General features: G+C 52.9%; 1 protein-coding gene across 2 annotated transcripts in view; it reads left to right on the top strand.

Moving 5' to 3' along the window:
- LOC119979022 (membrane cofactor protein-like) overlaps positions 1-25,574 on the top strand; it is a 221,241-nt gene that overhangs the window by 64,697 nt on the left and 130,970 nt on the right. For both annotated transcript variants that reach the window (XM_038820994.1, XM_038820993.1), the window contains exon 5: positions 12,476-12,658. In XM_038820994.1, the coding sequence (XP_038676922.1) occupies positions 12,476-12,658 (183 nt within the window). The remainder of the gene's footprint in view (positions 1-12,475; positions 12,659-25,574) is intronic.

The raw sequence follows: 25,574 nt of genomic DNA, 5'->3' as shown, positions 1-25,574 counted from the left end.
CAATCGACATGTAGATTAAAATCCCCCATGATAACTGCTTACTATTTCTACATGCATAAGTTATTTCTTTGTTTATTGCCTGCCCCACCATAATGTTACTATTTGGTGGCCGATAGACTACTCCTATCAGTGACTTTTTCGCCTTACTATTCCTGATTTCCACCCAAATGGATTCAACCTTGTCCTCCACAGCACCGATGTCATCTCTTACTATTGCCCGGATGTCATCCTTAAATAACAGAGCTGCACTACCTCCCTTACCATCCACTCTGTCCTTCCGAATAGTTTGATACCCTCGGATATTTAACTCCCAGTCGTGACCATCCTTTAACCATGTTTCAGTAATGGCCACTAAATCATAGTCATTCACGATGATTTGCGCCATCAACTCATTTACTTTATTCCGAATACTAGGAGCATTCAGGTAAAGTACACTTATGTTGGTTTTTTTCCCTCCGTTTTGAATCTTAACTTCTCCAGTTTTATTCCTTTTAGTGTTACTGGGCCTATTCAGTGAGCTCCCCTCAGTCACTGTACCTTGTACTGTCGTCCTTTTTGATTTGCGACTATGGCTTCTCTGCCTTGCACTTTCCCCCTTACTTCCTTTTGCTTCTGTCCCTGTTTTACTACTTTCCAACTTCCTGCATCGGTTCCCATCCCCCTGCCAGATTAGTTTAAACCTTCCCCACAGTTCTAGCAAACACCCCCCCTAGTACATCGGTTCCAGTCATGTCCCAGGTGCAGACCGTCCGGTTTGTACTGGTCCCACCTCCCCCAGAACCAGTCCCAATGCCTCAGGAATTTGAATCCCTCCCTCTTGCACCATCTCTCGAGCCACGCATTCATCCTATCTATCCTGACATTCCTACTCTGACTGGCTCGCGATTACTACCTTTGAGGTCCTACTTTTTAGTTTAACTCCTAACTCCCGAATTCAGCTTGTAGGACCTCATCCTGTTTTTTACCTATATCGTTGGTGCCTATGTGCACCATGACAGCTGGCTGTTCACCTTCACCCCCCCTGGAAATATCCTACAGCCGTTCCAAACCATCCTTGAACCTTGCACCAGGGAGGCAACATACCATCCTGGAGTCTCAATTGCGTCCACAGAACCGCCTGTCTATTCCCCTTACGATTGAGTCCCCTATCACTATACCCTGCCATTTTTCTTGCTGCCCTGCTGCGCAGCAGAGAGCCAGCCACAGTGCCATGAATCATGCTGCTGCTGCCTTCCCCTGGTGAGCCATCTCCCTCAACAGTATCCAAACAGTATATTTGTTTTGCAGGGAGATGACCGCAGGCAACATCCTGGTAAACCTCCTCTGCAGCCTCTCCAAAGCCTCCACATCCTTTTGGTAGTGTGGCCACCAGAATTGTGCACAATATTCTAAGTGAGATCTTACCAAGGTTCAATTCAACTATAGCATGACTTGCCAGTTTTTATACTTGATGCACCGTATGCTTTCTTGACTACCTTGTCCACTTGTGTTGCGACCTTCAAAGATCTGTGGACCTGCATGCCCAGTTCTCTTTTACTTTCTATATTCTTAAGAGTTTTGCCATTTACGGTATATGTCCCCTCTATGTTAGACCTGCCAAATTGCATTACCTCACATTTGTCAGGATTAAACTCCATTTGCCATTTCTCTGTCCAAGTCTCCAACCTATCTATGTATGTCCTGCTATATCTTCTGACAATCCTCAACACCATCTGCCACTCCACCAACCTTGGTGTCATCCGCAAACTTACTAATCAGACCGCTACATTTTCCTCCAAATCGTTCATGTACACTACAAACAACCAAGGCCCAAGCACAGATCCCTGTACTAGTCACAACCTTTCATTCAGAAAAACACTCTTCTACTGCTGCCCTTTGTCTTCTGTGACAGAGCCAGTTCTGTATCCATCTTACCACCTCATCTCTGATCCCGTGTACTTCACCTTTTGTACCAGTCTGCCATGAGGCACCTTGTCAAAGGCTTTACTGAAGACCATGTAAACCATATCCACTGCCCTCCCCTCATCAATAATCTTTGTCGCCTCCTCAAAAAACTCAATCAAGTTAGTGAGGCATGACCTCCCCTTCACAAAACCAAGCTGTCTATTGCTTATGAGTCCATTTGTTTCCAAATGGATATAAATCCTGTCCCTGAGAATCCTCTCCAATAATTTACTTACTACGGCCTAGTTTCCAGGATTATCCCTGCTACCTTTCTTAAACAGCGGTACCACATTAGCTATTCTCCAGTCCTTTGGGATTTCACCTGTAGCCAATGAGGATACAAAAATGTCAGTCAAGGCCCCAGCAATTTCCTCCCTTGCTTCCCTCAGTGTTCTGGGGTAAATTCCATCTGGTCGAGGAGACTTACCCACGTTAATTTAAAAGACCCAGGGCGGGATCCCCCCCCTCCCCTCCCCCCTCCCCCCCCACTCCCCCCCCCTCCCCTCCCCCCCTCCCCCCTCCCCTCCCCCCCTCCCCCCTCCCCCCCTCCCCTCCCCCTCCCCCCCTCCCTCCCCCCCCCTCCCCCCTCTCCCCCCCCCCCTCCCCCCTCTCCTCCCCCTCCCCTCCCCTCTCCCCCCCTCCCCTCCCCCCTCCCCCTCCCCTCCCCTCCCCCTCCCTCCCCTCCCCTCCCCTCCCCCTCCCCTCCCCCTCCCCTCCCCCTCCCCTCCCCCTCCCCCCCCTCCCCCCCTCCCCTCCCCCCCCTCCCCCCTCCCCTCTCCCCCACCCCCTCCCCTCCCCCTCCCCTCCCCCTCCCCCCCTTCCCCCCCCTCCCCCTCCCCCCCTTCCCCCCCTCCCCCCCTCCCCTCCCCTCCCCCCCTCCCCTCCTCCCCTCCCCTCCCCCCTCCCCTCCCCCCTCCCCCTCCCCCCCTCCCCTCCCCCTCCCCCCCTCCCCCTCCCCCCTCCCCCCCCTCCCCCCCTCTCACCCCCCCCTCCCCCCCTCTCCCCCCTCGCCCCCCTCCCCTCCCCCTCCCCTCCCCCTCCCCCCCTCCCCCCCCTCCCCCCCTCTCCCCCCTCTCCCCCCTTCTCCCCCCCTCTCCCCCCCTCTCCCCCTCCCCCTCCCCCCTCCCCCCCTCCCCCTCCCCCCCTCCCCCCTCTCCCCTCCTCTCCCCCCCCCTCTCCCCCCCTCTCCCCCCCTCTCCCCCCCTCTCCCCCCTCCCCTCTCCCCCCCTCTCCCCCCCCTCTCCCCCCCCTCTCCCCCCCTCTCTCCCCCCTCTCCCCCCCTCTCCCCCCCTCCCCACCTCCCCTCCCCCCCTCCCCTCCCCCCTCCCCTCCCCCTCCCTCCCCCCCTCCCTCCCCCTCCCCCTCCCCTCCTCCCCCCCCTCCCTCCCCCCTCTCCCCCTCCCCCCCTCCCCCCCCTCTCCCCCCCCTCCCCTCCCCCTCCCCCTCCCCTCCCCTCCCCCCCTCCCTCCCCCTCCCCCTCCCCTCCCCCTCCCCTCCTCCCCCCCTCCCCCCCCTCCCCTCCCCCCTCCCCCTCCCCCTCCCCCCTCCCCTCCCCCCTCCCCCTCTCCCCCTCCCCCCCCTCCCCCCCTCCCCCCCCCCCTCTCCCCCCCCTCTCCCCCCTCCCCCCCTCTCCCCCCCTCCCCCCCTCTCCCCCCCCTCCCCCCCTCCCCCCCTCCCCCCCTCCCCCCCCCTCTCCCCCCCCTCCCCCTCCCCCCTCCCTCCCCTCCCCCCTCCCCCCTCTCCCCCCCTCTCCCCCCCTCTCCCCCCCCTCTCCCCTCCCCTCTCCCCCCCCTCTCCCCCCCTCTCCCCCACCCCCCCCCCGCCCCTCTCCCCCCCCCTCTCCCCCCCCCTCTCCCTCCCTCTCCCCCCCCTCGCCCCCCTCCCCCCTCCCCCGCGTCCCCCCTCCCCCCTCGTCCCCCCTCCCCCCCCTCCCTCCCGCTCCCCCCGTCGCCTCTCCCCACCCCCTCCCCCCCCCTCGCCCCCCCCCTCCCCCCTCCCCCCCCTCTCCCCCCCCTCTCCCCCCCCTCTCGCCCCCCCCTCTCCCCCCCCCTCCTCCCCTCCCCCCCCCCTACTCCCCCCCTCTCCCCCCCTCCCCCCCCTCCCCCGCCCCCCTCCCTCCCCCCTCCCCCCCCCTCCCTCCCCCCCGCCTCCCTCCCCCGCTCCCCCCTCCCACCCCTCTCTCACCCCCTCTCTCCCCCCCCTCCTCCCCCCCCTCATCTCCCCCCCTCTCCCCCCCTCCCCCCCCCTCCCCTCCCCCTCCCCCCTCTCCCCCCCTCTCCCCCCCCCTCTCCCCCCCCCCCTCTCCCCCCCTCTCCCCCCCTCCCCCCCCCTCCCCTCCCCCCCCTCTCCCCCCCTCCCTCCCCCCCTCCCCTCCCCCCCTCCCCCCTCCCCCCCCCACTCTCCCCCCCTCCTCTCCCCCCCTCCCCCCTCCCCCCCTCCCCCCCCCCCTCTCCCCCCCCTCCTCCTCCCCCTCTCCCCCCTCCCCCCCCTCCCCCCCCTCCTCCCCCCCCCCCTCTCCCCCCTCCCCCCCCCCCCTCTCCCCCCCCCCTCCCCCCCCCCTCCCTCCCCCCCTCTCCCCCCCCTCTCCCCCCCCCTCCCCCTCCCCCCCCTCTCCCACCCCCTCCCTCCCCCCCTCTCCCCCCCCCCTCTCCCCCCCTCTCCCTCTCCCCCCTCCCCCCCCCTCTCCCCTCCCCCTCTCTCCCCCCTCCCCCCCTCTCCCCACCCCCCCTCCCCCCCCCCCCCCCTCTCCCCCCTCCTCTCCCCCCCTCTCTCCCTCCCTCTCCCCCCCCCTCTCCCCCCTCCCCCCTCCCCTCCCCTCTCCCCCCTCCCCCCTCCCCTCCCCTCCCGCCTCCCCCTCCTCCCCCCCCCTCCCCCCCTCTCCCCCCCCCCTCCCCCCCCTCCCCCCCTCTCCCCCCCCTCTCCCCCCCCTCTCCCCCCCCCTCTCTCCCCCCCCCTCTCCCCCCCCTCTCCTCCCCCCCTCTCCCCCCCCTCACCCCCCCTCACCCCCCCTCTCTCCCCCCTCCCCCCCTCCCCCCCTCCCCCCCCCCTCCCCCCCTCCCCCCTCCCCCCCCTCCCCCTCCCCTCTCCCCCTCCCCCCTCTCTCCCCCCCTCGCTCCCCCCCTCTCTCCCCCCCCTCTCTCCCCCCCTCTCCCCCCCCTCTCCCCCCCCTCTCCCCCACTCCCCCTCCCCCCCTCTCCCCCCCCTCCTCTACCCCCTCCCCCCTCCCTCTCCCCCTCCCTCTCCCTCTCCCCCCTCCCCTCCCCCCCCTCCCCCCTCCCCCCCCCTCCCCTCCCCTCCCCCCTCCCCCCTCCCCTCCCCCCCCTCCCCCCCCCCCTCCCCCCCCTCCCCCTCCCCCCTCCCCCTCCCTCCCTCCCCCCCCTCCCCCTCCCCCCTCCCCTCCCCCCTCCCTCCCCCCCTCCTCCCCCCCCTCCTCCCCCCCCTCTCCCCTCCCCTCTCCCCCCCTCTCCCCTCCCCCCTCCCCCCCTCCCTCCCCCCCTCCCCCCTCCCTCCCCCTCCCCTCTCCCCCTCCCTCTCGCCCCCCCCCTCCCCCCCTCCCCCCCTCCCCCTCCCCCCCTCCCCCCTCCCCCTCCCCCTCCCCCCTCCCCCCTCCCCCCCCCCCCTCCCCCCCCCCCCTCCCCCTCCCCCCTCCCCCCCTCCCCCCCTCCCCTCCCCCCCTCCCCTCCCCCCCTCCCCTCCCCCCCTCCCCCTCCCCTCCCCCCCTCCCCTCCCCTCCCCCCCCCTCCCCCCCTCCCCTCCCCTCCCCCCCTCCCATCCCCTCCCCCCCCCGCTGTTAGACGTATTAAATGCTGTGGTATGAAGAGGCTCCTTTTTCACCAACACTTTTATTTGTTGCAACTGACTCTGCACAGAACTCTACACATCACCAGCTCCAGAGGCCACCTGGAGCCCCATACATATCAGTGTCAATCATTGAACACTTAACATAAATGAGACAACTAATTGCAATTTCTCTTAACCCATTACTTAACACCTGCTGCGCGGGAGAATCGCCTGGGCGTCGAGCGAATCGTGCCCCGCACGCGATTCTCTCACCCCCCAAAACCAGCGCCGCGTGAATCGCGCCGGACTGCTCTGAGAATCGCCGCAAACGGCAAGCGGCAATTCTGCAGCCCAGATGGGCCGAGCGGCCGCGTGTAAACAGCCTAGTCCCGCTGACACTGTCCACACCTGGTCGCTGCCAGCAGTACTCATCGTGAAGGCATGGGGGGGGGCCTCCATGTGTTCTGGCCCGCGATCGGGGCTCACCGATCGGTGGACTGGCCTCTTCTCCCCCCCCCCCCCTTGGGCCTACTCCCTACGCGAGGTTACCGCGCATGCGTTGGTTGGCACCGGCGCCACCACGCGCGGTAATCGCGCGACGCCCCTGCTCGCCCCACGGAGGGCGGAGAATAGGGGTCTGGGAATGGGCGTCGACGCTGGAATAAAACACTCTGGTTTTTGCTCCGGCGCCGGCACTTACACTCCCGTTGGGAGAATCCCGCCCCCAATTCCTCCTTTTTAAAAAAAAAACATTTTATTAGGATATTTGTAGTTTTTATAATAATAACCATAATAGCAACATAAACATGGTACATAAAACATTTCTATCCCTACCAATCAATGACCACAAGGTCCATTTCTTTGGTGATCACTGATGGAAAGTACTCGGGCGGAATCCTCCGCCAGGCCCGACGCCGTTGTGAAACCCGGAGAGGTTCACAACGGCGTCGGAGGCCGCTCCTGGCCCCCTATTCCCACCCCCCCGCTGGGGGGCTAGGATGGTTGTGCCATGAATTTTGGCCGCCGGGCCTTGTCGCTGGCGTCAAGGCCCGGCGCGCTGGGAATGACGCGGCCGACGCGCCTAATGACGTCAACCGCGCATGCACGGGTTGGCCGGCTCCAACCCGCACATGCGCGGTTCCCGTCTTTCCATCTGCTGCCCCGCAAGACGTGGCGGCTTGATCTTGCGGGGCGGCATAGGGGAAAGCGTGCGTCCCATTGAGACGCTGGCCTGACGATCGGTGGGCACCGATCGCAGGCCAGTCCCCTCCCAAGCACGGTCGTGGTGCTCATTCCACTCTCCGCCCCCCACAAGCCACAAAACAGCTGTCGGTACCATGTTCACGCCGGCAGCGTCCAGGTGTGGTTGCCGCCGGCGTGAACCGGTCAGGAAGGGCAGGCCACTCGGCCCATCCAGGTCGGAGAATCGCGGGCCGCCGTGAAAAACGGCAGCCCACGATTCTCTGAGCGGCGTGTCGCAAAACGCGACACGCCATTTTGGGGGGATGGGAGAATCGCGGGGGGTGCCAAAGCGGCCCTCCTGCGATTCTCCCACCTGGCGTGGGAGCGGAGAATCGCGCCCCTCATTTATACCTCGTCCATTTCCTCTGGCTCAACACATAAATGCCCCACACTGTCCTTAAGTGGTCCAATCCTATCCTTGGCCACCATCTTGCTTTTTACATATGAATAAAAAGCTCATAAAAGAGAGGCTTTAACAGGTACAAAGGGAGCAAATCCACAGAGGCCCTCGTGGAGTATAGAAAGTGCAGGAGGGAACTCAAAAAGTAATTAGGAGAGCAAAGAAGGGGCATGAAAAAGCACTGAAGTGCCTCATACTTGAGTAAGATGAGGGAAATCCCAAGATATTCCACAATGATGTCAAATAAGTTTGCAGATGACACAAAGATTGGCCAGGTGGTTGACAGTGAAGTAGAAGGTCTTAGTTTACAGGAGGACATAGATGGTTTGGTCAGATTGGCAGATGGAATTTAACCCTGAAAAGTATGAGGCACTTCAGAAGGATAACACGACAAGGGAGTCCTCAATGAATGGCAGGACATTCAACGAAGTTCAACGGATCAGAGTGATCTTGGGGTGCTTATCCACAAATTCCTCAAGATGACAGGACAGGTTAATAGGGTAGTCAAGAAGACATATGGGACACTTGGCTTTATCAGTCATGGCATAGATTATAAGAGCAGAGAGGATATGTTGGAACTGTACAGGACTTTGTTTAGGCCATAGGTGGAGGACTGTGTGCATTCTTGATCACCCCAGTATGGGAAGGAAGGTGCTACAGAGGGTGCAGAGGAGATTCGCCAGGATGTTGCCTGGGACGGAACATTTTAACGGGATAAGCTCAGGTTGGCTTCTTTGGAGCAGAGAAGGCTGAGATGGAACCTGATTGAGATGTATAAGATCATGAGGGCTATGAACAGGGTCGATAGAAAGCAGCTGTTCCCCTTAGTTGAAGTGTCAATAAAAAGGGGGCATACTTTTATGGTGAAAAGCAGGAGGTTTAGAGGTGATTTGAGGAAAAACAATTATCACCCAGAGGGTGGTGGGAATCTGGAGTGCACCGTCTGGGGGTTGGGGGTGGGGTGGTGGGTAACGGAGGAAGAAAACCTCATAATCTTTATAGAGTATCTGGATGAGCACTTGAAATGTGATAACATTCAAGGCTATGGCCAAACACTGGGGAGTCGTATTAGTGTTGATTAAAGTATTTTTTTGTCGGTGCAGGCTTGATGGGCCGAAGGGCCTCTTATGCACTATATGATTCTATGGTTTGTGTTAGCAACCAAGCAAGATTCTTGTAAGAATTAGTTCTTCATTTGAAAGGAAGAGGACAGAAATGACAGGACGTTTCAGTATTTAAGGAGCAAGAAGTTACCACCATGGGCCTTCTGGTGAAAATTGAACCTAGAAAGTTCAGGCTGTTTGGAACAATGTTTGAAGGACACTGTAAGTTTCAACCTGGCATGACAAGGAGAAGTGAGTGTACTGGAGAGCCAGCGTAACTTCCAATTGTTCTTGTAATGCTACAAATTTACTGGAAGTGCAGCATATGTCGATTGAGTTAGCTATTTTATGCAAAAGTATGTATATCGGTGTATCGGTTGCCGGTTAAGAAATGTAGAATCTAGAACATAGAACATAGAACAGTACAGCAAAGAACAGGCCCTTCGGCCCTCAATGTTGTGCCGAGCCATGATCACCCTACAATCTAGGTTCGGTTGGGTTTAGTATGTTGCAGTAAATGTCTTTAATTGCGACATCTTCTCCTTGGGTTACTTCCATTGGTCACTAGAAAATTTGGTTCTTTTTGTAGTCATTGATCTACAAGAACTAACAAAATCTATCAAATTCTAACCAAGCCTCATAAGCATTGAACAGATGTTTTTTGTGGTGATTTCATCCAGGGACGTAATTATCCATTGCACAAAATACTTTACTTCTGCTTTCACTTCTTGTAGGAAGCAACCATATTAGTATCCACTTTCATTTTGCAGTAACCTATGTTCACATATTCACTTCTTTCACTAGCTATATGATGCAGGTTCAAATGGTACAGGCATAGCACCGGAGGAATAGAAGATTCTAATGTTATTCTGCTGTTGAAAAAGGCTTCAACCAAGTAACTACAGTCCATTCAGTTAAACGTCTGCAATGGATAATTACAGATATCTGCTAAATGGATAAAAACAGATGGTGAAGTACAAAGCAAGGCACAGATCTTTTCCTTGCTAGCAGGTTTATTCACAGGATTCAGCCTCCTAACTATTATCCAAGATTATTTCAAGATAAAGATGGATAGTTTTTTGGAGAATAAAGGAATAAAGGGTTACGGTGTTCGGACGGGAAATTGGAGCTGAGTCCACAAAAGGTCAGCCATGATCTCATTGAATGACGGAGCAGGCTCGAAGGGAAAGATGGCCTACTCCTGCTCCTAGTTCTTATGTTCTAAGTGTCCCATTTAACTTTCCTTGTACACTTTTTATAATAAACATCAACAACCTGGGCTTACCATTTGACCAGAAACTCAAGCGGACTCGCCATATAAACACTGTGACTACAAGAGTAGGTCAGAGGCCATAATCAATGCATGGGGTTACAGGGATGGGCCGCAGGAGTGCGCCTCGGTAGAGTGCTTTTTCAGTGGGTTGGTGCATACTCGATGGGCCGAATGGTCATTGGTTATCTGCCCTGGAGGGATTGTACTAAATCCTGCGGCGTGTAACTCACCTCCTGACTCCCGAAAGCCTGTCCAAAATCTACGAGGTACAAGTCAGGTGTCTGATGGATCGCTCTCCCCTTGCGTGGATGAGTGAAGCTCCAACAACACTCAGGATGCTTGACACCATCCAGAAACATTCACTCCCTTCACTACTGATGCACAGTAGTAGCAGTGTGTACTACAGAAACGTACGAAGGCTACATAGGCATCATGTTCCAAATCAATGAATACTACCACCTGGAAGGACAAGGGCAACAGACACATGAGAATATCACCAAGTCGAAGTTCCCCTCCAAGTCACTCACCATCCTCACTTGGAACTATATCAGCATTCTTCAATGTTGTTCTAGATCCTGGAACTCCATCCCAAAGAGCACTGTGGGTGTACCTACACTACATGGACTGCAGCAGTTCAAGAGGTAGCTCACCGCAACCCTCTCAAGGACAATTGGGAATGGGCAATAAATGCTGGCCTGGCCAGCAAAATCCACAACCCTTGAATGAATAGAAATAAAACAAGAGTCAATTAGTTAATGAGAAGGTGTAACAGCCCCTGGTGGGGCACTGGAACAAAAATCAAATCATTAGTGGAAAAATTTCTAGTCAAACCGAAATGTCATCCCCGGGGATGATGATGACCCCAGCTCCTGTTGGCACTGTATCTAAAACAAAACGTCAAAAGCAATTTAACTAACTAAACCAAAATATAAGGCGCGATTCTCCGCTCCCCAGGCTCCCCAGGTGGCAGAATCGCGGGAGAGCTGCTCTGGCACCCCCCGCGATCCTCCCAACACCCCCCCCCCCCCCCCCCCCCCCCGTCTCGCATCTCGCGTTTTGCGATACACTGCTCGGAGAATCGCGTGTCGCCATGAAAAACGCCGGCCCGCGATTCTCCGGCCCGAATGGGCCGAGCGGCCAGCCGTTCCCGACCTGTTCACGCCGGCGGCAACCACACCTGGTCGCTGCCGACGTGAACATAGCGCGAAAGGTAAGTTTGGGGCCTCTGGGGGGCGGAGAGGGGATCGAACACCACTGCCATGCTTGGGAGGGGACTGGCCCGCGATCGGTGCCCACCGATCGTCGGGCCGGCGTCTCTATGAGACGCACTCTTTCCCCTCCGCTGCCCCGCAAGATCAAGCCGCCACGTCTTGCAGGGCAGCGGAGGGGAAGACAGCAACCATGCATGCGCGGGTTCGCGCCGGCCAGCCTGCGCATGCGTCAAGGCCCGGCGGCCGAGTTTCACAAAACGCCGCTCCTAGCTCCCCCCCCCCTGGGAGGGAGGGGGAAAATAGGGGGCGAGGAGCGGCCTCTGACGCCGTCGTGAAACACTCCAGGTTTCACGACAGCGTCGGCCGTTGCGGAGAATTCCACCCATAATTCTTGGGATGATGCTGCGCCCGAGCCCCTACAGAGCCCACTGGTCATGTAAATGCTGAAGCGTGCCCCACTCTACGGCCACCCAGCTGCACATATAGCCACATTAAAGAGGCTGGAAGAAAAAAGGTGCAGAGAGCAAATTAAAGGCTGTTTCATATACCTATTGGGGAAGAGTCCTGTATTTCTAATTATCATTTGTAGTCATCTCAAGCTATTTATGAAGAATAGTTTTACTTATTTTGTTGCACATAATATAGAGCCAGTCTCTTGCATGGTCTTTTTTTCTTGGTGTCCTTCCATGGCCAACCAGTAACAATTCTTATTCTTTGTACCTATAACTTCAGATAACTTAGGATCTTTTCTTCAGCCAGTTTTGATCCTAAATTGTGAGCCTTGAGAGTAGAATAAACATACCTCTGTGACAGAAATAAATTTTCTCAACTTAAAGTTGGTAATATTTCTGGTTCTAATCTTCTACCAACAATGTGCAATGTGTATTTTTAAAAAGTTAAATTTCAAGTATGCTGCAGCTACGGCGTCAAAAATCAATGTTTTACCAGTCATCTGCATTTTCTGAACTACATCCTGAAAAGCTGAGAAGGGTCAAGAGCAGGAATTCAAGGCAACCAATCCCCCTCTAAGTTATGTACTATTTTAATGAGGACATGTTAACATTATTTCTTAATTGTTGGATGAAAGTCCTAAAATTCTTTTTGATGTTATTGTGGAATATTGTCACAAGGCTTCAGCCGTTCAGAAGAATATCCATTAACCACCACAGAGTAGTAAGAGAAGGGCAATAAATCTGAATTTACCACTATTGCCCATATCCTGAGGACATGTGATTAAAAATCAGTTTATCCTGCTCATTTTTCTTTTCTGCACTTCCCTGCTGTCCCCAAAAAAGGGCTGTCCAGCTATGATCAGGTCTTTGCTGTTGTTTTTTCGAGATGTGTGGGAGCACAATGGAGAAAGGGAAGAAAGATGCCATGTTTTAATTATGTTGTAACAGAATGGTTCAGAGTATGCTGTTCAAGAGTATGCGCTTCAAGAACTGAACTGATTTTAATCCATTAAATTAAAATTTTAATCTATGTTTGTTCAGAATATTAACTGAATTTAATTTATCTGCAGCTGTCACCTGTCCTCATCCTCCAGTAATTAATGACGGAATAGCTTCAACATCCTCTGCAGATGACTGGGAATATGGAATGGTCGTAAAATATACATGCCTTGGTGACAAATCATTGATTGGTGAAAATGAACTTTTTTGTATGGCAACTGGCCATTGGGACAAGAAACCACCTAAGTGCAAAGGTACTTAAGTCAGGGTCAGATTTATTTTTAAATTGCCATTTTTCAGCTGAATTTAATCCATACTTGTTTTTCAGATAAGTTCGACCAATAGTCACTGAATTAATCATGTGCAGAAACAAAATACTGCAGATGTTATAAATGGGGATAAAAAGCAAATACCATCAGCATCTGTGAAAAGAGGAATAACGGCCAGGATTTTCTGCTGTCATTCATGTTGGGCAGGTTTGGTGGCAAATAGAAAATATTCCATACTGCACTTCATGTTGTCGGAAATGCAGGACACGATCATCCCCTCCCCCATTAGTGGCAGGTCACATTTCCTGCTGTTCAACATTGGGAGGCTCATTGCAATGAATTAGCGTATCATTATTAGGCCCTTACACCGGAATCATACCCCATGCCAAATGATGTGCGCAGCAGTGTGCTGTCACAACAGCTCAATATACGACTGATTTGAATGAAATGAATGAAAATCGCTTTTTGTCACAATTAGGCTTCAAATGAAGTTACTGTGAAATGCCCCTAGTCGCCACATTCCAGAGCCTGTTCGGGGAGGCTGGTATGGGAATTGAACCGTGCTGCTGACCTGCCTTGGTCTGCTTTCAAAGCCAGCGATTTAGCCCTGTGCTAAACCAGCCCCTGTTTTAATTATGTTGTAACAGAATGGTTCAGAGTATGCGTGCACCTGGTAAGCAGTGCTCCAAGGTGAACTCAGAGGTGAACACAGCACCTGTGGGCCTGCTGTGCATCTTCAGCAGGCGAGGGAGGGGCAGGTAGTGAGAGGGGGCAACAAGGGGATGATTCAATGGGAACAGGACTGAGTGGGGGTGGGAATGGGGGTGAGTGGGGGTGAATATAGGTACGGCCTGTTTTCTGGGTCTGGCAGCCATGACTTCCAGGCAAACTCCAAAGTCTGCTAGCTTATGCAGAGGTGGCCTTCAAATATGGCACCAAGATCATCAAAGGGTCGAGGTGATGGCAAGGCGGGCGAATCAGAGACAATATGCTTCTGGAATCCATGTTTGCCAATTGTTTTGACTAAATGCTGCACAATGTGACAGAAAGATCTGCCATTGCCATCGGCGGGCTCAACACCACTTTTCCGCCCAACATCAGACTTTTCAATATTTGAGATGATTCCGCCCAATGTTTTTGTCTCCGGTTTATTACCTTTCATCAGAACTAGCAAATATTAGAGATTTAACAGGATGTAAGTGGAGAGCAGGCAAAGGCTGTGGGGATAGGGAGGAAAGAACAAAATAAATGTTTGTGATGTGACGGAAGGCAGGATTCATTACATGACAGAAGGATTGATGCTGCAGGACAGAAGAGATAGTAAGTCACTGTCCACAAAGGACCAAAAGCTGCCCCCCCCCCCCCCCCCCCCCACCACCACCCCCACCTCAGGGGCCTCTCTACCCATTCTCACTGGTGAGCCTATCAGCAGCAAGCATGGGATGAAATCAGCCTGTGATTGGAGGATCTGCTCCACTAATTCTGTCATGCACAAGCACGAGGCTGGAATCTGGGAGGTTGGGAATGAAGGCACCAGAGCAGCTGTAGAGGGAGTGGGGCGGGGGGGGGGGGGGGGGGGGGGGGGGGGGGCTGCAGATGGGATGAGGAAGGGGCATCAGCGTATCTTGGAGGAGGGGGAATTATTTGGCCCCTGAAATGGGGGGAAAGATTCAGCAACGAGAGGGAAAGGAAGACACTTTTTGAAGCTCACCCACCCTGAAACATAAATCTTCAGCCGATGGGCCTTGGCCTTCCCAAGGGGCCTTATAATAATAATCTTTATTAGTGTCACAAGGCAGCTCGCCGCAGCACAGCATGGCTGACAGAAGCCGGGAGACCCCACTTTTCCTCAAATCCCCTCTAAATCTCCTGCTCCTTACTTTAAATCTACGCCAACTGGATATTGACCCCCACTACCAAGGGCAAAGGTTTTTCCTATCAACCCTATCTATATCTCTTTTCTCTCTGAGATACAACAACAAACACTTCCTCCTTTCCAGCACGCTAGCATAATGGTTAGCACTATGGCTTCACAGCGCCAGGTCCCAGGTTCAATTCCTGGCTTGGGTCACTGTCTATGCGGAGTCTGCATGTTCTCCCCATGTCTGCGTAGGTTTCCTCCGGGTGCTCCAGTTTCCTCCCACAAGTCCCAAAAGACAAGCTTGTTGGGTGAATTGGACAGTCTGAATTCTCCCTCAGTGTACCCGAACAGGTGCTGGAGTGTGGCACCTAAGGGATTTTCACAGTAACTTCATTGCAGTGTTAATGTAAGCTTACTTGTGTCGCTAATAAAGATTATTATTATGGAGAGGTCTAATAAGAGTGGGGAGCCACAGAGAGATGGCAACAAGTGAAATTTAATACATTAACAAAGGTGGTTGAAGAATTCCATAAGTGCTCGCTATCCACAAGTGCCTTACACACGTGCCCACACTATGCACTTTGACTTTCCTAATCTTGCTAATCCTGCCGCTATGTCTTGGTGTTCCCCAGGATCCACAGTAGAGGTGGAGGCAGCCTAGAAGGCTACCACACCCTGAGGTCTAAGATGACCTTGGCTGGCATCCTCTGGAGGGCCGAGACCAGAAGGGCACTGATCTGCTTTGGGGGTGCTGCCATGTAGTGGTGCCATCTTCCTAGGCCCTTGGGGCTGGAGCTGATTTGGTCATAGGAAGAGGTGAGTCAGATGGACTGGTCCCTCTCAGAGTCTCTTGAGTGTAAGCCAGACTATGAACATCTTCCCCTTCTCCCTATGATGCTCGAGGGCACCTGACGTTCTCCTTTGGATAGAGCAGGTGGAGTGGGAACAAGATGCCCTGCAGTCCTCTTGGCACAGGATACCCACAAGTGCCTGCACCATGGAATTCATGCCCTGCACCATGATGTGCACATCCTGCACTATGGAGGTTATGCTCTTCATGAGTGTTTGGCTGAAGATCTCAACTGTGAACGCCACCTGTGCAGTGTCGACCTGGGTTCCCCGGAGTTTTGGCATGATCTTCTTTTACGTAATGCGTTGGGACACTTCCAGTCAGCCTTTCAGTCCAAGGAGTGAAGCTGACATCCTACCTCATGTTCCTAACTTTTCCTTTTGAGCAACTGAGGCATGACCAAGTCCATAGGCACGTCACCTGACTGGGGTTCAGTAGAGTCCGGGCTTCCAGTAGTTCTCCATATGCCGCTTCCTGGGATGTTCCTCCTTGCCTGCTGTGGATAAGACACAATGAGGTGCTCACCAGTTTGTGACCCTATGCCTCTCTACTACGAGATCCCACTGAGGTGTGTGTTTCTGCCTTGGTGGAGGGTGCGGGTGAAAGCTGTGACACCTCTTTGATCTCCACATCGGAGAATTCATCCTCATTGCTGTCTGAACGATATCTAAGTGCTTGTCCAGTGGAAGCTCTGGGCTCCTCCCCTGTTGTGCCTGTAATAGATCACTGATAGATCTTTCCATTAGCTTTGCCCTTGTCAAAACCCCACCTTCAGAAGCTACTGCTCATCCCAAATGTAAATGGAACCATCAACTTGCAATGACTGCCCACCAGCCCCCCCCCCCCTCCACTCCCACTGCACTACCCAGTCTTTCCTCTATGACGCCCTGCTAAGAAAGCTGTGGCCCAGCAGCATAAGGCATCCTCAGCACTTTTCACGCTTGACAGTCTTATCTCTGGTCCCCCCTGAGTCAACAACCCATCTCTGCAAGGTCAGGCCCCCGGTTTCCCCCTTCCCCCAATCACCCCGGAGATAGCCCTCCTTCTTCCCCGAGTGAACCCCCAACTCTCCCTGAGTAAACCTCCTGGTCTTGTTGCTCTGTTTTGATCCCAAAAGCATCGCCAATACTGTGGGTATTTCTATTTATCTTGGTGAACCACAAGCCTTCCCTTATATCAATCAAATGACCACACAGCCAGTTAGTTAGTTCAAAAGATGGTTTATTTACATGCACAAGATTTCGAACCAGCTGAGTGAATTCCAGATAAAGGCCTTATCCATTTGCACAAACACAATCTCTACGACGAGTTAAACTACACTTATCAGCTACAATAACCTATATTTAACTTCAGGATGACTGGCACTGTGCAAATGGATAAGGCCTTTATCTGGAATTCACTCAGCTGGTTCGAAGAAAGTGGCTCTGTCTCTGCTGGGCCCATCTGTCAGGTAGTGATCATTGGTCTTGAACTTCGCTGGCTGTTCCTGCTGCGAATAGGCTGGCACAGGCCTGATCCAAAAGGGACAGAACACATGGCTGCGTCCTCTTTTATTACCCTAGGATTTTGCGTTTTTTGGGGTGGTCCTTAACCTTGGACCCAATAGTTCGACAGCTCTGATCACTCTCTCCGATTTTGGCCAATAAAGGGGCGGGTGCCTTGGTAGCTGGGTGGGTCCTTAGCGGTCATTGACCTTGGCAGTTGTGCTTCCTGAGTAAGGGGAGTGGTGCCGATCAGTCTGTGGCTGTACCGGTTGCTTGATTGGAGTTCTATTGTCCTGGGAAACGGGCCATTAAAATGGAAACGAGCTAGGGTTTCGGTCATGTCTGGTTACCTGTGTTTTAGATACACATAGGCTGTGTATCTGTCTGAGTCCAGGGTTGGCCATAATTCCCATGGTCCTTTGCAGGTGGCTACAGTCTCCCCTAATGAGCCACCAATTCACCTCCAAGACAACTCCCAGATATCCTCTGACTAGTATTATGGGCCAGTGTTTAGAGACCCCCAAAGTATATCAAGGAGTTTACCTGACCCACAACTTTTAATAAATTTTGGTTATGGGGAGCACAAGGGCCCACTTTACAGGTGTGATGCAACAGAGATCTGAAGTATTTTAAAAACAAAACAATGTTTATTCTATGAATTCAGTTAACACTTTATAAACACACAGTAAACAGTTTATCAACTTCCAACATTGATAATTCCCACAGATACAATACTCCATAAGTAGCCCTTAATAACTTTCCTAGCAGCATCCATCAGTCAAACCCTTTTTAACAAAGACAGCAGGCTTGAATTCTCTACAGAAACAGATATCACTTTGAAATCATCAAGTGAGCTGAAGACATTCTTAGCTTGTAGAGAAATAAATCAGAACATCTTGTTTTGAATGCAGCTCTCCAACACTAAAAACAAAAACAGAGCCACAAAGCAGCATTTCATCTCAAAACAAAAGTAAAAGACAGAAAGACAGCCCAGCTCCACCCACACACTGACATCACTGCAGCTATTTGATGAACACCCATTTCTTAAAGGTGCATCCATATGACACTAGACGCCTGGTACCTTGGTACCTTTCCCCCAATGGTCTGGAGGCTTCCCCCCTGGTACCCTCCAACTTGTTTCTTGGTTCCCTTCCAGTGTTAGCCCAGTCGCTGCCCAATGTTTGCCCAATTTCCCTCCAGTGCTAGCCCAGTAGCCCTGAAGTGAAAAGCTTGCCACTCAAAGCTGGTACTCCCGAGTTCTATGCAAATCACCCCAGACAAAGACTGGTCACTCCGAGTTGAGCTGAGTTACCCGAATCAAAAGCTGATCAAGTTTGAATCAAAGCCTGGTCCCCCCCCCCCAGTCAGAGCCGGTACCTCAGAGTCAAAGGTTGGTCATCCCACAAGTTGGGCTGGTTGTCTCAAGTCAGAGACTGATTACCCCCAAGTCAAAGTCTGGTCACCCACAATCAGAGCTGGTACCTCTGAATCATCCCCCTTACTACGCAGAGCCACATGGCCAGCGTTGCGCTCACCTTCTAGCTCCCCTCAAAGGGCAGCTTGCCAGGTGCAAATCCTTTTGAAGCCAGTCATGATTTTCTCCATTCTGACGTCATGTCGCCATGGATGGTTTATTTGACGGGGCCTGTGGTATTGGTATTTGGGCCCAATAATGAGATGCAAATTTATTATAATTATGTTCCCGACGTTGAACGGCAGAAAATGCAGCCAGCCACTTATGGGGGGAGGTGACGATCACAGCAAGCTTTCACGCTGATATAAAATGCAAATGGCTTTCTCGCAATATTTTCTGCACCTATCACTGAACCCCTGTCTCCTGATGCTAATGTGAGCAGAAAATCCCGGCCACAGTTTCTTACAATAGGATTCTCAGGTGTCCCTGACTGAAAAAGGTACTTTTATGTTTCAAGTAGAATTTATCAAGCAAAATGTTCATATACTTCACAAAAAGACAAGTTGGAAGACTTTCTTTATTCATTCATGGGATGTCGGCGTCACTGGCTGGACCAGTATTTATTGTCTATCCTGAATTGCTCTTGAACTTGCTCAGTCATTTCAGAGAACAGTTAAGAGTCAACCGCATTGCTGTGGATCTGGAGTCACATTGCCACAATCCCACTTGATTTATGACTGGACCAGAACCCAAGCTCAAAAGACTAGGGCGGGATTCTCCGATTCTGAAACTAAGGGCGGGTTTCTCCGACCCGCCACACCAGATTTCTGGTGCTACATGCTGTCAGATTTCTTCGTTTCGCTGGCTGGTCAATGGGGTTTCCCATTGTGGGGCAGCCCCACTCCGTCGGAAACCCCCGGGCTGCCGGCAAAACAGAGAATCCCAAAGACGGAGAATTCCGCCCTAAGTGTTGATGCCAACGTGGACTTTCACGACAGCAGAACTGGCGTCACACCTGGACCGATTCCATTACTGTTAAGGAGCTAGCACCGGTGCCGCTTGGAACACAATCGATTCCAATGAAGGACAGTGTGAGATTCGTCAGGCCCATGATTGACACATGGGAGGCTGACAAGCTGCAGTCGCAGATACACATTACAATCTCCACACACATCCCAGACACCAAGATGGCACTGGTTGTGCTGGGGCACGTTCATACAGCTGATGGGTTGGCTGGGGCCAGAGGACACCTAGAGGGGTGGCTTGTGGGGGGCGGGGTGGGGGGGGGAGGGGGGGGAACCTTTACGACCTGTGCCACTAAGTTCACAGTGGGTTGTCAGCGGCGTATGCAGCTACATGGCTGTCTTTCCAGCTTCGGCAGTGGCGTTCCATGTACGTCCATCCTGACCCCACAGACCACCTCCGGGCCACCCCCCGCTACATCCCCGGCCCTGGCAGAAGCCCCCTGGCCAGTGGCACAACTGTGAGCAAACTATGATTATGTTGTACACTTTTCATACCCCCCTCTCTCCATCAGCAGCCACGACACCGGTTTCACAAATTTTAAAAGCACAAGTGAACCGCGTCATTGGGAACTCGACCCATCGGAGGTGCAGCATCGCGGAGGCCCTGAAGAATACCGGGTCAGGCCCACTAATAATATGCAAGCGGTATCTACTGTATGTGCATTCCACATTGCTTTGACACCACTGTTGAGGTGACGGAGAATAGTGATTTGGTGTTAAATCGGTGCCCACCGCGATTTTAACATCAGAACCTATTCTTCGCCTAATCAACGTTTTGCGATTTTGCCGTCAGCCAACGGAGAATCCAGCCCAAGGTGTCATACCAAGCTCAAGCTACTAAGTTCAAACCTTTTGTTTCTTCAAAGCTGACTAAGAAGTCCAAAGATTTACAGTGTAACTAAAACAAACACAATTCCTTGAACCCAGACTTTTCAGTTCCTTTAAAATAATTGAGTCATCAATACCAATTCCTTACTAACAGGCTGCCTTAGCTACGAAATTCAAACTGAACTGTTTAAACAGTGGTCAACTTAAAAGCCAAAAATGCTACTTTAAACTGACAGAGAACCCAAGAATTAGTAATATTATCAAAATCTTACAATTTGACACCAATGTCAAAAAGAAAATGATCTGTTCTGTTTTATTCTTGTTGGACTTTTACTGATGTGGCTTGACCATTTTATAAGGAATTGTCAACCACAACTACTGTGTGTCTAGAATCATGCTTATGCAGACTGGGTAATGACTGCAGATTTCCTTCCTGAAATGAAGCAGGTGAATTTTTCCACCAATTCGGTAGTTTCTTGGCCACCAATATTGAAATATTTTGAATTTCAGGTGCGGCCACATCTGGAGTATTTTGTGAAATTTTGATCTCCATACCTGAGGAAAGATATGCTTGCTATAGAGGAAATGCAACACAGGTTCACCAAACTAATACCTGGCATGGAGGAATTGTCCTCTGAAGAAACATTAAATAGAATGGACCTTTATTCAATGGAGTTAGGAGGACAAGAGACAATCTCATTCAAACATACAAAATTCTTACAGGCCTTGACAGCGAAGATGCATGAAGGATGTTTCCCTTGGTTGGCAGGGAGATGTTTAGAACCAGGGGACACAGACTGATAATAAGGACTGAAAAGATAAGGAATTCATTCTCTGCCCCAGAGACAGTGGATGCTTACTTGTTGTGGATATTGAAGACTGAGATTGTTAGATTTCCATATATTAAAAATATCGAAGGATATGGGGATAGTTAAGGAAATGGAGTTAATGTAGACGATCACCCATGATCTCATTAAATGGCGGTACTGCCCCAGAGGGCTGAATGACCTAATCCTGCTCCTATTTTTATGTTATTTAATTCAATTAAATTCTCCCTGCTGCCAAAGTGGGAATTGAATTCATGAGTGGAAGTTTTCCATGTTTCTTCAGAGTAACAGGCTCTGCACAGGCAGTTTATAGACCAGAATGTCTGACACTCTGAAAAAAAACAGGTGGGGTTTACGCCATAAGTCTGGTGGGGCTTAGTCCGATAGAGCAGGCATGGCCGGCTCCCCAGAGATCATGGCACCATCTTTAAAGGTCTCCCCAATCAGCACAGGACGTAAACAACTTCAACACCCCCTCCAAGGACACGAAAAACCCCCTCACAAGCATTGGATGCTCCTCACCATCACAGCACAAGCAACAGGGCTCTCCCCCATCCCCACCAGCATAGCACAAGCAAGGGCTCTCCCATCCCATCAGCATAAGCATCGAGGCTCCTACCCAACAAACACTGGGAATCCCCCACAATGGGGCTCCCCACAGGTTTTCCCCCAGGCACAGCCCCTGGCAAAGATTGGCACTGCTAGGTTGGCACTGACAAGGCTGACCTTAGTCCCAGTCCTGCCCAGGTGGAGGCCATACCATTTGTACTCATTCCACCTCCCCCAGAACCAGTCTCAATGTCGTAGGGATCTGAAACCCTCCCCTTCACATCATCTTTTCAGCCACGTATTTATAATAATAATCTTTATTGTCACAAGTAGGCTTACATCAACACTGCAGTGAAGTTACTGTGAAAAGCCCCTAGTCGCCACATTCCGGTGCCTGTTTGGGTACACAGAGGGAGAATTCAGAATTTCCAATTCACCTAACAGCACGTCCTTTGAGACTTGTGGGAGGAAACTAGAGTACCTGGAGGAAACCCACGCAGACATGGGAGAACGACCAGACTCCACACAGACAGTGATCCAAGCCGGGAATCAAACCTGGGACCCTGGAGCTGTGAAGCAGCAGTGCTACCCACTGTGCTACTGTGCTGCCCCATTCATCCGATATAGCCTGCTGTTTCTACTCTGTCTAGCACATGGCACTGGTATCTTGAGATGCCTTTGAGATCTGACATCTCAACTTTCTTCCGAACTCTTATATTCTGCTTTTCGGACCTCATCCCTTTTCTTACGTATGTCATTGGTATTGATGTGTACCACGAACACCTGCTGTTCACTCTCCCCCTCCAGAATGTTCCCTAACAACTTTGAGACATTCTTAACCCAAGCACCGGGGAGGCAACATACCATCCCAGAGTCTCATTTGCGGCCACAGAAACGCCTATCTATTCCCCTTACAATAGAATCTCCTATAACTATTGCATTTCCAAAATGTTTGGGTTGGAGAATCGCCAGGGGCCGGCGTAAATCCCGCCCCCGCCATGGCCGGAATTCTCCTCCAGCCGGGAATTGGCGCGGGCATGAATCACGGCGCGCCAGTCGGCGGGCCCCATGCGCTGGTCGGCGTGCCCCCCGTGGCGATTTTCAGGCCCCAGATGGGCCGAAGTCCCGCCGCTGTCAGGCCTCTCCCGCCGACGTGGTTTAAACCAGCTCTGGTGCCGATGGGAGCAGGCGGCGCGAGCGGGCCCCAGTGTCCTGTGGGGGGCATGGGGCGATCTGACCCCGGGGGGTGCCCCCACGGTGGCCTGGCCCGCGATCGGGGCCCACCGATCGGCGGGCGGGTCTGTGCCGGGAGGGCACCCTTTTTCTTCCGCCGCTGCCACGGCCTCCACCATGGCGGAGGCGGAAGAGACCCCCTCCACCGTCCATGCGCCGGGGTGACGCAGCGGCCGCTGACGTTCTGGCGCCTGCGCGGACTCACGCCGGCCGGCAAAGGCCTTTTGGACAGCCGTTCGGCCGGCTGGCGGGGCGCCAAACACTGTTTGCAACGGTCGGCGGGGCGCCAACCACACCTGTGCAGGCCTAGCCCCTAAAGGTGAGGAGAATTTCCACATCTTTTGCGGAGACCCGACGCCGGAGTGGTTCTCGGTACACCGGGACCCCCCGCCCCGCCGGGTAGGGGAGAATCCCGGCCCTGATTTGGGGGGGAATGGCCACAGGAGATTCCTGCACTGCCTTGCTAGCTTTCTTGGTCTGCCTGGTGGTCACCCATTCCCTTCCTTCCTGTGGCCACCTCGCTCCAATAATAATCTTTATTGTCACAAGTAGGCGTACATCAACACTGCAATGATGTTACTTGAAAAGCCCCTAGTCGCCACATTCTGGTGCCTGTTCAGGTACACAGAGGGAGAATTCAGAATGTCCAAATTATCAAGCACGTTCCATCCATGACACTCTCCACCTTGAGGATGCTCCAGTGTCCCCAGCTACCAATCCAGCTCCAAAATCCAGGCTTCCAGGAGCTGTCGCTGGAGACATTTCCTGCACACATGCTGGCCTTAAGCATTGGAAATATTCCTAGCTTCCCACATAGAGTAAGAAGAGCAAAGGAAGGCTTTGGGCTCTCCTGCCATGACTTACCCCTTTAACTTAAATTGTTGGAAGTTGCTTTATATTAGAGTAAATCCAATTCTCTATGGCCCTTCTTTCCTTGTTCTCGTTACTACAACTATAGCCCTTTCAGATTTTTTTTTCAATGCCAATAGTTTTTATTCTCCTTTTTCACATTTTCTCCCAAAATTTATACCCACAATAAACTATAATCAGTAACAAATATAATGTCAATCTCCATATCAATACATCTGCTGACTACATCTGCGGGAAGTGCACCCAACTCCAGCTCCTCGAGAACCGCGTTAGGGACCTGGAGTTGGAGCTGGATGAACTTCGGATCATTCGGGAGGCAGAGGTGGTTATTGAGAGGAGTTATAGGGAGGTAGTCACACCTCAGGTAAAAGAAGAAGGTAGATGGGTTACCGTCAGGGGAGGGAGAGGGAACCGGCAGGCAGTGCAGGGATCCCCTGTGGCCGTTCCCCTCTGTAACAAGTATACCGTTTTGGATACTGTTGCGGGGGACGACTTACCAGGGGTAAGCAATGGGGCACAGGTCTCTGGCACAGAGTCTGTCCCTGTTGCTCAGAAGGGAAGGGAGAAGAGGAACAGAGCACTTGTCATTGGGGACTCCATAGTTAGAGGAACAGACAGGAGGTTCTGTGGGAACGAAAGAGACTCACGGTTGGTGTGTTGCCTCCCAGGTGCCAGGGTTCGTGATGTCTCTGATCGTGTTTTTGGGATCCTTAAGGGGGAGGGGGAGCAGCCCCAAGTCGTGGTCCACATAGGTACCAACGACATAGGTAGGAAGAGGGATGGGGATTTGAGACAGAAATTCAGGGAGCTAGGGTGGAAGCTGAGAGCTAGAATAAACAGAGTTGTTATCTCTGGGTTATTACCCGTGCCACGTGCTAGAGAAGTGAGAAATAAGGAGAGAGAGGAGTTGAACACGTGGCTACAGGGATGGTGCAGGAGGGAGGGTTTTGGTTTCCTGGATAATTGGGGCTCATTCTGGGGTAGGTGGGACATCTACAAACAGGATGGTCTTCACCTGAACCAGAGGGGTACCAATATCCTGGGGGGGAGATTTGCTAGTGCTCTTCGGTGGGGGGGGGGGGGGGGGGGGGGGTTAAACTAATTCAGCAGGGGGATGGGAACCTAAATTGTAGTCCTAGTGTACAGGATGTTGAGAGTAGTGAGGTCAGGGATAGGGTTAAAAGTTCGAAAGAGGGCACCGGCAAGCAAGACGCTGGTTTGAAGTGTGTCTACTTCAACGCCAGGAGCATCCGGAATAAGGTGGGTGAGCTTGCAGCATGGGTTGGTACCTGGGATCTCGATGTTGTGGCGATTTCGGAGACATGGGTAGAGCAGGGACAGGAATGGTTGTTGCAGGTTCCAGGATTTAGATGTTTCTGTAAGAACAGAGAAGATGGTAAAAGAGGGGGGGGGGGGGGGGGTGTGGCATTGTTAATCAAGGAAAGTATTACGGCGGTAGAAAGGACGTTTGAGGACTCGTCTACTGAGGTAGTATGGGCCGAGGTTAGGAACAGGAGAGGAGAGGTCACCCTGTTGGGAGTTGTCTATAGACCTCCGAATAGTTCCAGAGATGTAGAGGAAAGGATTGCAAAGATGATTCTCGACAGGAGCGAGAGTAACAGGGTAGTTGTTATGGGGGACTTTAACTTTCCAAATATTGACTGGAAATACTATAGTTCGAGTACTATAGATGGGTCATTTTTTGTGCAGTGTGTGCAGGAGGGTTTTCTGACACAGTATGTAGACAGGCCAACAAGGGGCGAGGCCACATTGGATTTGGTACTGGGTAATGAACCCGGCCAGGTGTTAGATTTAGATGTAGGTGAACACTTTGGTGATAGTGATCACAATGCGGTTATGTTTACTTTAGCAATGGGCAGGGATTGGTATATACCGCAAGGCAAGAATTATAGCTGGGGGAAAGGCAATTATGATGCTATTTGGCAAGATTTAGGATGTA

This window comes from Scyliorhinus canicula, chromosome 15 (genome assembly GCF_902713615.1).
Source record: "Scyliorhinus canicula chromosome 15, sScyCan1.1, whole genome shotgun sequence".
In the NCBI taxonomy this organism is placed as follows: domain Eukaryota; kingdom Metazoa; phylum Chordata; class Chondrichthyes; order Carcharhiniformes; family Scyliorhinidae; genus Scyliorhinus; species Scyliorhinus canicula.
This window is presented reverse-complemented; position numbering and strand designations above follow the sequence as displayed.